We start from the raw sequence: 13451 nt of genomic DNA on the forward strand, positions 1-13451 counted from the left end.
ATTCTGCTTCCTAAAATATATCAATCAGATATCTTTTCTTCCAAGTATTTTATTCTTCATAGAATTCCTTATTCATGCATATCTCTTCTTGCATTTGTCTTGATCTTATTTTCTTTCAATCAGCCGCCTTCCTTATCTTAAAGTCTCCTTAAGTCCTGATATTATCTCCTGATAACTTAAGTTCTGACAACCTAAGTTCTGACTTCAGTATAAGTGTTGATTTCCAGTTAAGTACTGATTTGTCCTGTTTAAGTAAGATCTGAAAACTAAACACAAATCATATTAGACATGACATTATCAAATATATCTAACAATAAATGCTTTCACCATCATCAAAAACTTCATTTCTCTTGTCAAAGTCCAATTTAATTGCCAAATTAAATGCATAAGGATGCTCTTGAACTTGGTTCTCTTTCTGCAACTATATTATGTATACCTACAATCATTAGAAATTTCTCATCATACCTCATATGATTACACCCCTCAACAGAATAGGGTGATTGAATGTAAACACAAACATATTTTTAAACCTCAAAAGCACTTTTGTTCCAGTCTAACGTACCCAGTAGATTCTGGGGTGATTATGTTCTTACTTTCACGTATTCATCTAAACTTCTTAACAATAAATCTACGTAAGAATTGTTATTCAATGCTAAACCTTCTTATGACCATTTAAAACCTTTTGGTTGCCTCTGTTATGTTAGAACTCTTAAGCCTTTCAGTGATAAATTCTCTCCAAGAGCTGATGCTTGTGTATTTTTGGGTTATCCTTAAGGTGAGAAGGCTTACAAAGTTCATAACATTACTACTTCTCAAATCACTGTTTTCAGCGATATTTTCTTTTATAAAAATATTTTCCCTTTTGTTCCCGCATCTACAAAACATTTCCTTCCAATTGTTGTTCCCGAGTTTTCTTCCTCACCATCAATTCACACTCCTGGTCCTCTTGATTCTCACACTCATGATCCTCTAGATTCTTCTATAAAATTTCACACTGATGTTCCACACATTAATTCTCTCATTTCCAGTGCTGATCTTACCATTACTTCACATAATATTAGCAACTCTGATGTTATCTCTCAACCACTTATTAGACAATCATCTAGAATTTCTAAAATTCCTCAATACTTGCAAGATTATTTACACCCTTATCAGCCACAATGTCATTGTGTTATTTGCTCTCAATCACTCACCTCTTTTTGTGTTCCATCTGTCACTTTTCCTACTCAATCCATTTGTTGCACAATCAATTCATCTATCTCTTTACCACCAGCTGAACCATCCAGTTTTGAGATAGCTTCTCAATACCCTGAATGGCATCAAGCCATTGCAAATGAGTTTGTACCACTGGAAGCCAATAATACCTAGATTTAGTTCCCTTACCTCCTGGAAAAAAGGCCATCAGTTACAAATGGGTATTTAAAGTCAAGTATGATGTTGATGGTAGTATAGAAAGATATAAATCCAAACTAGTTGTTAAAGATTTTAAACAAAGATAAGGAATTGACTACACAAAAACTTTCTCTCCTGTTGTGAAAATGACTACTATTAGAAGTCTGGTTGTTGTTGTAGTTAAAAAGGGCCGGAAAATGTACCAATTATATGTTAACACTGTCTTTCTTCATGGTGATCTCCATAAAATTACTTCTAGTCACCATGTATCTGACCCCAAATTGGTTTGTAAACTCCTTAAATCTCTCTATGGTCTGAAGCAAGCCTCCAGGAATTGAAATTTTAAACGTACTACTATTTTTTTCTCTATGGGATATCAAGCCTCTAAAAATGATTACTCTCTACTGTGTAAAAAAATGGTTTTTCTGTGATTTATCTTGCCATATATGTTGATGAAATCTTGGTTGCGGGTAATGATGAGGCTGAAATTACTCATATCAAACAATTTCGGGATTCTACATTCAAGATCAAAGATCTTGGTACACTACATTACTTAATATGCCTTAAGTTCAATATTGTTCTAAATAGAGTGATCATTTCACTAAGTTTACAACTGAGTTACTTCAAGATTTTTATCTTATGAAGTAAGTCATTTGGATCTTTCCATTCAACTTCTTTTAAATGTTGGAGAGTTATACTCAGATCCATTCCAATACAAGAAGCTTGTTGGTAAACTAAACTTTCTCACAAATACTCGTTACCTCATTTTTGTTATCCAACATTTAAACCAATTCATGGTCACTCCTCGTCTTCCTCATTGACAGGATGCCTTACATGTTCTCAAATATTTGTAATCTACTCATTCTCAAGGTCTTTTCCGCAACTCTACACATGATTTCAGACTTGAAGCTTATTGTGATGCCGACTGGGCCTCTTGTTCTCATTCCAGAAAGTTTGCTAATGGGTATGTCATCCTTATTGGTGGGTCTCTCATTTCCTGCAAATCGAAGAAACAACATACTATGTCATTTTCCTCAGCCCGGTTATGCGACTTCTTTAAAAGTGAGAGGTTGCAGATATCATCCATATCCTTGTCAAATTTGATTACCAAAATGTTATTTACATTACCAAAAATCTTGTTTTTAATGAACGAACGAAACACATTGATATAGATTGTCATTTTCTTCATGAAAAATTATTTTATGGGCTTATTTCTTTATCAATAGTTCATTGTGCTAACAGATTTTCCCGCTTATTTGTTTTTAACACCTATTTATTTACTTCACATTGTACATCACAGATTAGACAAATCAATTCAATTCAAGATGGTTTTCCATCTCAATAAACACATTATCTCTCTCTCACTTACTCAATCTCTCTCTATTTCTATTTCTCTCTCAATCTGTAATGTTAACAGATTAGTTGTTGTACATAAATAAAATCATGTATATATAAACTTGCAGTTTTATAACTTACCGCAAATGTTGGTCGCATCTCTGTCCCACGAATGAGAAATACCTACCAGATAGCAAAAAAAGTGATCCCATAAAAAAACGTGGATGATTTTTGGTGAGATCTATTAGACTAAAATTTAGCTACAACTGAATTATTGCAGTGTCGAGAGAATGTGAATAAGATATTGTTGTATTGTATCATATATATGACACGTGGGATGCTATATGTGAATAAGATTATTTTTACACTTGAATATGATGATGAGAACTTTGTTTGTCATGTATTGCGGATGATGAGATAAAAATTTATGTACCGTGTATATTATTAGTGATAAAATAAAGACTCATGTATCGTATAGATCAGTGATGATAGGTTAGAAACTTTACTGCTCGTAAAAAGGTAAAGGCAAACGATTTTACTTATTATGGTGATAAGTGTTGGTATCGGATTTTCACCCGTTAGGACATGAAAATTACTGAACATGACGACTGTAGTATAAAGAGTTTTTGCAGACACAAAAGGAACCAACGGGAACAGTCGACATCAACTGCGGTCGACACGATAGGAACAAATCAGTTGTACGGGATCGGAACAGCAGCTAAACTAACTCAAATAACAACCCTTAAAAATATGAGGGAGGTTAAACTACATCTCCTATTTTCCAGCAATAAACAGCAAGGATGTGGCTTAATTGTATCAACCGTGGGAGCTATATGAGGATAGTTAAAAAAGATAAAATGGAGAGATAATCATTATCTACATATACACACACTTACACAATCCTACTTGGATTAGAACTCTACTTCATCTCCTACACCCACTCTCTTCAATACACATAATTCATACACTTATATTTACACAAAAACATTAATTCTCTCTTTACTACCTAGCTTCTCACCTTAAATATTAGCTCAAAATATGTATTTTATAATATCTCTTGATGATCATCCCTCAAACAATCTAAATTTACACACCACGTTATACACATCTACCTCAAGAAAAGTTATCTCTATCCACATCGAATTTGGAACACACAAATAAGAAGTTTTAAACTACTTTTTTCTAATATCTTATTGATGATAATCACTTGCAACATCATATATGTTATATATTTCCTTAGCCGGCGAGAAGATCTGCCCAATCGACAAGTATACACACTATCGACGAGTACAAACCACACACTCGACAAGTCCAAACTGTGCTTTGACATGTCCATACTGCATAATTGAAAAAGAAGCTTATCTCCGAGTTTTAGTACTATTTCATTGATTGTAATTACTTGTGAACATCATTATAGTGAAATCATTTTGGCTGGGTGTCGTTCCACCTGCAGTTTTTACCCTTTAACGGGGGGTTTTCCGCGTCACCAATTGTTCGTGTCCATTTATTTTTTCACATGTCGATCACTTTTATTTTAGACTTAACTTTTAACCTACAAATTTTGGTAAAAACAATAAAGAATATTGGTATGGGTTATTAGCGTGATATTTTTCTGGAAAACTATAGTTCATATTCCTGACCTGCAAGATTGAATTAGTTGTAAATTGTTGTGCAATTGAATTCCAACCCGATATTACAAGTACTATTTATGGTGACCTGCTAATTTGGATTGGTTCGGCCGGATTATGACGTTACATTTAGAATATTTGTTTTTTAGCTTGGTAGTTCAGAGTTCCGGGTAGGGGTGTACACGGTTTGGCCAACCCGACCAATCCAAACCGAACCGACCCTATTTCGGCCGAACCAAACCGATTTTTCTCAATCTGATATATAGTTGGGTTGAAAAAATGTCAACCCGATTTAATTGGGTTGGATATGGTTTTCGATAATTTTAAACTAATCCAACCCAACCCGATTAAAATATATACATGCTAATAAGTTAATCCAAAATTATGTTTAGGCCATTTACATAGATCCATATATCTCTAACTCTAAATGTAACTTATAACCTCCGTGTTCATAGTTCATTTCGTAACAATAATAGATGTTTGATTAGTGTTATATTTTTTGCATTTATGATTCATTCCAAAATATAAAGTGTAAGCAATATTATTAGTACTTTTGATGTCGAAAATTAGATGTTTAAGACTATTCAATACGGAGGATTATAATATTGTTTTGAACTATTTTCAAGTGTTTTAAACTTTAAAACCTTATGGTTTATTATAATTTTTTATATTAATTTTGTATATTTAATAAACCGATCAAACCGATCCACACCGAACCAAACCGAAGTATACAAATTGGTTTGAGTTACAAATTTAAACGGTTTGGATTGAGTTGAAATTTTGAAAACCCGAATTAATTGGGTTGAGTTGCTAAATTCTCCCAACCCGTCCAACTCGATCTGTGTACACCCCTAGTTTCGGGGACATAATTCTTAAGCAAGACACTTAAAGTTTTAGCCACTCTGGACCCTAAGCTTCATTGTAATTTGTAGCATATAAAAAAATGTGCACTTTACTGAGATGCGTTTCAGTCCCTATGTATCGAGGGTGAAAGAAAAGCAAGATAAATTAGTAACGATGGTGAACAATAAAGAGATAATCCAATCAACAAAAGAGAGTAGCAATTAAATAATAAATACAAAGAAATATTGGTTCCTCCTAACAAGTAACACTAGAAAAATGAAAATGAAAAAAAAAATAATAACCAATGTGGCCAAACAGCAGAATAGATGAGATCCACAAAAGAGCTCTCTGTTATGGTATGATAGCTGTACTCGTACTTTTTATCAGATGGGCGTAAGAAAACAAATGGCGTCGGTGGGTGGGGTTAATGACAAAACAGGCTTATTTTGGGCTTAGAAAATCAATCCAAACACGGCCCATCCCAACACCAAGCTTCCCACTATCTTTTGCACGCACTTCAACCTCTCTGCTCCACTCTGCACAATAACACATTGTTTATTATTATATTATTTTACAATATATTTCACTTTTAAAAACTCAGATCTGAACATGATAATAGATTTCGATTTATTCGGTAGGTGTATCAATTTATGATTTATCAGACGATTTTTAAAAAATCGAATAATTTATCGACAATTGATAAAAATCAGTCAAATTAAATAAATATCTTTCTTACCAATTTTTGAACAATTAATCGAATTTTTTTAAAAAATTGACCGCTTTCTATAAACATGGATCTAATACAGTTAGTGATCTTAATTACATTTACCTAATACATGTACATGTCAGATCTCTTAATATACTGTACCTACCACATGAATCTAAATAAAAATCCCAGATATTCGAAATCGAAACTAATTAATTATGCTACGGATTATCGAATAATGTAAGATCCGTAAATGTTAAAAACGTAACGAGATTGAATCAAGTTGAATTACCTCGTCGGCAAGGATAGGAGCGGGTGCGTCAGAATCAGGGCCAGGAGCTTCAGCAGGGGGAGCCGGTGGTCCTAACATAGCAGGACCAGGAGCCGGCGCAATCGACTTCTTTGCCTTCTTAGAAGGTGCAGGTGCAGGCACAGAAGCAGCAGGTGCACTCACAGGCGCAACCTCAGGTGTGGGTGCTGGTGGAGACAATGTCGGTGTTGGCACTGGTGGCGAACTTACTGGAACCTCAGCAGGTGGTGCGCTCACTGGTGCAGCTACTGGTGCGCTCACTGGTGCAGCTACTGGTGCTTTAACAGGTGCGGGTGTGGGTGGGGCCGAGACAGGAGCTGCTGCAGGGGCAACAGTTGGCGCTGCAACAGGAGCTGTTACTTTGGATTTAACCGGGGGTTGAGATTTTTGTGGTGGAGATTGTGTCGGTGCATTTGCTGGTGCTGCAGCAGGTGATTGTGCTGAAACTGTAGATAACACAACACAAATTAATGCAAATGCGATTGCAGATCTGTACTCCATAATTAATAACACTAGAGATTTTGTGTTCTGTAAATACAGAGAGAGATTAAGAGAGAGAGAGATCGAGGGCGAGAGAGAGATCGAGAGAGATGTGTTAGAGGAAGAGAAGAAGCGAGAGTTTAAGTAGAGAAACAGAGAGAAAGGGGGATGTAAACGTGTAAATGAGGAGCCAAGAAGGTTCGACATATGAGTGGGGCCAGGCATTACCCGACAAATTTTACAAACGGTAATATGGCAATTTAATGCTATAATACAGTCTGTTTTTTTCTCAATTTTTATTTTTTTCTCTTGTTTTTTTTAACTTTAATACAGGGACCATGTTGCATGTGAATATTTTCAATCTTTGATTCTGTGCGGGGTCCTTGATTGATTTTCCAATGCTACTTTACTCTGTTTCTCATGTTTCGGTAAAAAAAAACTTCAGATCTATTTCTTCTAATGGTAAGTATACTGGGTCTGTTTGGGTACTACTCATAACTAGCATATTCACTTTCATTTATAAGCCCATAAATATTTATCGATGAGTGTTTGTTGACCCAGTTTATAAGACGAATTTATAACTTAAAATCTAATAAATTAAATGTTAGTAATAATATACTTTTTCTCAACTTATTTTGATTTTTTGCCTTTTTATTAGCTTCAATTTTAAAATATATGTTTTTAAACGTTAATATAATTTAAAAAACATATATTAAGATATTTATATTTAAAAATAATTTATTTTAGTTCACTTAATTTTTTTTAAAATCTGACTTATAAATATTCATATACTTATCACTAATAAGTCACTTATTGATTTTAAATTATAAGTTGCTTATTTTAAAATTTCTCAAACGGGAACATTATGTCATGTCTAATGTCCATCACTTTGGCATATTTTGTGGCCGTCTTAGAATTTTTAAAATAAATAACTTATAACTTAAAATAAATAATTGATTTATAAATAATAATATGTGAATAATTATAAGTTAAATAAGTATTTGGATAATTTAATTTATAAGTCAGAGTTTTTTACTTAATTGAACTAGAATGATTATTTTTATATATAATTATCTCAATTCGTGATTTTTAAATTAGAAATTTTTTTTAAAACATAAATTTTAAAATTAAAGTTAATAAAAAAGTAAAAAATCAAAATAAATTACGAAAAAAACGTCATCACTAATATTTAATTTATAAATTTATAAATTATAAATTCAATTTATAAATTGAATCAATAAAGACTTGCCGATAACTCATTAGGGACTTAAAAATGAATAATTCACCTAAACTGTGTCGGCCAAGTAGCCTATTTACATTTACCTGTTTCTTGATGATACTTTGTGAGAGACTCAAGGGGACAACGGGTAAAACAGAAAGTATTAAATAATATAGTACTTTGTGAGAGACTTAAATGAATAATATGGTAGTCATTAGGGAGTAATTTTTTGGACAATAATAAAAATATGGTAGTTGCTTTATTAAATATATCATATTTTATTTAGTAGTAATGATTTGATTTGATCTGTCTTAATAATGGAATGGTAGAGCCGCACCATTATTTGGCTAAACCAAGAGTGATCCAGGATTATCAAACGAGAAATGTTATAATTTTCAAAATCGTTCACAGATATTGTGTAATTGGTACTTTATTAGCTATTTTTTTACAAATAAAAGGGACCTATCATTTATTTTTATAAGTCTTGGGAATGTATGTTATTAAAAAAATTGAGATCGATTTTGGATATGTAATATTGTTTTTATTAAAATAAATTAGAGCATTTTTATACTAAAATGTATGTTATTAAAAAAATTGAGATCGATTTTGAATAGGAATTTACATTTTATTTAAGGAAATTGTTAAATTCCCAAAAATCGTTATCAAAACTATTTTAAAATGATGAGTTGTCGGTGTACTAATCAAATATTTACTAATAAATAAAATAGACCTCTTATATATTAATATAAATTCCATTAATTAAAAAGCGATACATATTATTTTAAAAATACTTTTTAAAAAAATTGGGTAAAATTAATTGAAGTAAAATGCATTGATAATTTTAAGTTACAAAATTTATTAGTTTAAAAAAAAGGTACAAAATTTACAGGCTTGACATGAAACGGACCTTGGTTGCGTATAGCCATATAGGGTACAGCTGGATTTTACGCGGCACCTAATATTGGGACAACTTTTAGCGTTTGAGCAACTGCACCGTCAATGAGGGGGGTCCCATGTCAAGCCTCGCTAATTTGTTGTGATCTGCATTTCTATCCGTTACACTTCTGTCACATATTCTAATCTGCCGGATCTGGCGGTATTATTATAATTTATAAATAAGAAATACTAATATATAATCCGTGCAATTTACAGTCATTTTTTTTTTGCTAAATAATTTACAGTCATTTTTATTGTTATATATTATAAATTATAATTTTAGTAATATGTTGCTTTTAGGATTCGATCTTATATAATGAGTCTCATCAATTTGATTTGACAGCTATAGATTGAGTGAACAAGGACCGACAACCAACTTTTAATATCTCCTCTTTAATATAATTGTATAGATAAGCATAAATAATAGATCAATATAAAAAAAGTAAATATGTTAGAAATATATTATGATAACTATATAATAGATAATGTGAGAAAGAGGGAGATCAAGAAGAGAATATTGTATTCATTCAAATGTATACTCAGAAGTAACTTTGGCACATATTCATAGGTGAATAGATAGATGTTACAAGATATATGAAAGGCCAAAGTGCATGAGTTATATGAACTAGAAAGTCAAGAGTTATAAATTAGAAAGTCAAGAGTTATATTCTAGAAAACTTTAAGGACATCCATATTATAACACTCCCCCTTTAAGACTACATCAATTTTAAAAATTAATTTAAGGTCTCTGAGTCGACGCATCCCTATCTTGTGTACAAATTTTTCATAATTGTTGGCGGCAATGACTTGGTAAATAGATCTGCAATATTATCACTTGAGCAAATCTGTTGAGCTTTAATTTCTCCATTTTCTTGAAGCTCATGTGTGAAGAAAAAACTTCGGTGATATGTGTTTAATTTTATCTCCCCCTAGATGACTCATAAGAACATCATGCCTCGTTAAAACCTTACCAGGAAAAATCTTGTGGGAAAAACCATGGTGAAGGAAAGAGTACATGTGTTGCACGTGTAATAATGAGCGTATTATATCTCTCCCTCATTTTGACATGACTATGAATATCAACATAGATCTCGAAGTCTGCACATCATGATCATGTGTACTGGTTTCTCGAATGAAGTGGTAGGAAATGCCTTTGTGAAGAAATCTTATGAATTCCTTTAATCATCATTCCTTTCATGTGATGCTACCTCGTTAAAAAATGTCTGCAACAATTAAATTCATAACAAAAGAAAATCTCCACTATAATTTATTCAATTTTTGATTCCCTTTCACTTTTCGCCTGCAAAATTAGTTAGAACTTTATAGATTAGGTTAGTGGAGTTTGAATAAAATTATCATTTTGTAACTTCAAGATTAACACGCCCTTAAAGCGAGCGATCCTTTAAAAATAAACACTAACCGAAAGCAGAGTCTTGTTTTAAATAATAAATTTATAATTATGTCAAAACATGTATAATAAAAACATCTTTTAGTTTACTTAGATACGGTACTTCAGGACCGAGAATTTCTTTCAAGTGTTCACAAAAGTTAGTGTTCTATCGTATATTTATAATACATCATTCATCCAAGAGAAATTCCTTTTAATATATACACCAAGAAACACTTTATCACATAATATAGCATGAAGTATTTTATTATGAGGTGCAACTCAATTTAATGTCAACTAGAAACACATTCTAGTTTCCATCTGCTCTGGCCAGAGACTTTTAAGAGCTGTCCTTATTATTTTGTGAAATAATTTTATGTCGGACTGCTGGTCCAAATCCCCTTTTTTCATTTGAGGTACGTTCTTGAGAATTTATTGGACTGCTTCCGGCAGTTAAGATCCTTCTGGGATAATCATTGTCACGTGGGTCATATATAGAACTTAAATTAAATCATTCACATATGGTGAGATTATTTAACAATGAAATAACTGTATTCACCACAAGATACTATTTCTCTTCATAACCTATACAAGGTCATCTACGATTTTCTGAGCTTTACATTCATAAATTTTATTTTGTTTCACACAAATAACCATCTATATTCCACTGACTTGACACCTTTAGGTGTGTGAACTGCAGTTTCAAAAAGAAAAATTTCTTTATTTTTAAGAGAAAATGATTCGTAGGGCACACTATTTTGCACAACTTCAGGCGTGGAAGGAATACCAGTCCAAATAAATTTTCTTTATAATTGCCTCAATTATATCCTTTATTCTTTGGTCAATTTTGTCAATATTTTCTAACTGATTCTGCTTCATGATCCTCATTATTACCAATACCTCAAGTTCTATAAATATTATCGACGTCGATTCGATTAATGATTCCACTTTATTCTGGACAAGACATAATATATCGAGATCTCAATATTTTCATTACTTTTGTTCTCTCTAATTTGTCATGTCTATAATCTCTTCCTGAGATCATTCAAAAATTATTGATTTCTCAATATAGCCATCATCAATTATTGCTCCTTTTCACTTTTTTTTTTGTATAAGACATGGAACCAACTTGCCTATCACGCTTCAGGGGTTCTTTAGACATAGTAGTATCTTGAGGTTGTCATTCTGTGACATTAATATTATTAGCGCATATGTAGCCGGTGTATGTGACACAATCGCTATTTCTGGTAATCAAATATATAAATGAATTATCTTATGAACTTTTGGTTCATATTAACATCCTTTTTAGGATCAAGATGGGACAACGATAATTCATTTTCATGAAAATATTAACGACCATTAATTTTCTCTCCCCGATTTCAATCAAGTCACAAAGAAATACACTTATGATTCCAATAATATATATCCAATGGTGGAATTGATCTTACGATCGTGGTGTAAAATCTATGATGACCAAATAATTTATTTATGACTGGGAGAAAATATGAAAACTTGTTTATATGATGCGAATCATTATATAATTGATACAAAATACTCAACAATTTTCATGGATAAGATAACACTCATTGTGAGATTCACCATCACTATATAAGCACATATTCTAAACAATAAATTTCGCATACTTCATGCTGCGAGTTGATAAAATTTGGTATATAAAAATATCTCATTGTATTATATCTTTGCTGGTGATTAATTATGCCTTACAAGCAAATAACATATTTATCACTGAGAAGAATATGTAGGTTCTTCAACAAAAGTTCATATAAATTTCAATTATTATTCGCATCTTTATTAAATTGATGGCTTGGCTGGTAATGTCCAGCTATAAATTTATCAGTAAGCTTCTGGTTTACTTCAAAATCAATTACAGTAAAAAAATATTTTTCAATTATCCGGGAGAGTATGATTACATCAATAATATACATACCCTTTTGGGTAAATATATTTAAGGATAATATGATAAAATGTACATGCTCTTCAGGAGTCTTATACATGCTCTTCAGGAGCCTTATATTTAGTATTATATATAATTAGTCATTCTATATAATACTCCCCCTTTGAATGACTCATATTAGATATTAGGTATTGATATTAGTCAACTTTATCTCATTTAGGAGTACACATGATAAGAAAACGATCAAAAGTGTTTTTAATATCATGACTATTGCTATAGGCATGATCGATATCCTTTAATTTTCTAATTTTGTCATATATACTCTAAGGAATGGAAGAGTGCCATTTGTTGCAATAGATAATATTTCTATCAATAATTCAAATTTAATAAATTACAATTAGTCACAATATCAACTTATGATTGTAACAAACCAATTTCATAGCAATGTATATGCAGGATACTATTTAATATATATTTATTCAACTAAATTCTATTATATCCAAATATCACACCATTCTTTATATAGATCCATCCTCCATGGAGATTATATCATTTAGGATAAAAATATAATTTGACTAATATATCATTCTTTTGGAATGTAAACAACTGTTTAAACATATAAAAAATGTATGATAACAAATAAAAGAATTTTATTATATAGAGACAACTTCTGGTTGTTATTAGATGCAACTTTTGGTTGCAATTATATATAGTCAATCTATTAAAAACAACGTCAAGTAGGTGTTGTCGATAATACCAACATCATTTAACTTAAGAGGGGTAAAAAAACACTTTTATAAATGCTAAAATTAAATCACAGAGGCACATAGTGATTTTATCATTTACCAAGATATCATATAAATTTTTTAAAATATTGTTTATTTGAAGCATGCATAATATGTAATACACTCTAATATGTGAGCAAGACAACTTAATACAAGTGACATAGTGTGTGCGCATAAGGCTTCTCTTTCAAATCATAATATATAAAGTTTTGACTATCTCAAAAATTTCATAGCAAATATAAACATAAACCAACCACTTAAGTGACATGGCCATAAGTGTCAATTCATGCCAATGAATCGCTTGAAGAGGGCTATTTTAAAAAAAATCAGAAAAAAAATCATGGCCATGAATTTATATTCATGCCCATGATTTTTTGCTATAATTAAAGTTGGATGACTATACTTGTATGTGTACTACTCCTGAAATTATCATAAAAAAATCACACAGATGGAATAAAAATAATGCATACCTTTGATGATCTACCACGAGCATATCTACGAGCACGAGTACGTCC

General features: G+C 31.6%; 1 protein-coding gene across 1 annotated transcript; it reads right to left on the reverse strand.

Annotated features, from left to right (window-relative positions):
• Window positions 1-5376: 5376 nt before the first annotated feature.
• Window positions 5377-6820, reverse strand: LOC141662105 (uncharacterized). Its single transcript, XM_074469153.1, has 2 exons — window positions 6197-6820; window positions 5377-5734 (listed from the first exon to the last, which is right to left on the reverse strand). Exons 1-2 carry the CDS (start codon window positions 6713-6715, stop codon window positions 5651-5653), a joined length of 603 nt encoding a protein of 200 aa, XP_074325254.1. The 5' UTR covers window positions 6716-6820; the 3' UTR covers window positions 5377-5650.
• Between the last annotated feature and the right edge of the window lie 6631 nt (window positions 6821-13451).

This window comes from Apium graveolens, chromosome 5 (genome assembly GCF_009905375.1).
Source record: "Apium graveolens cultivar Ventura chromosome 5, ASM990537v1, whole genome shotgun sequence".
In the NCBI taxonomy this organism is placed as follows: Eukaryota; Viridiplantae; Streptophyta; class Magnoliopsida; order Apiales; family Apiaceae; genus Apium; species Apium graveolens.

Coding starts and splice junctions, on each gene's coding strand:
- LOC141662105 (XM_074469153.1), bottom strand. CDS start 6,715: ATGGAGTACAGATCTGCAATCGCATTTGCATTAATTTGTGTTGTGTTA. Junction 5,735..6,196: donor CTCCTATCCTTGCCGACGAG/GTAATTCAACTT, acceptor GTTATTGTGCAG/AGTGGAGCAGAGAGGTTGAA.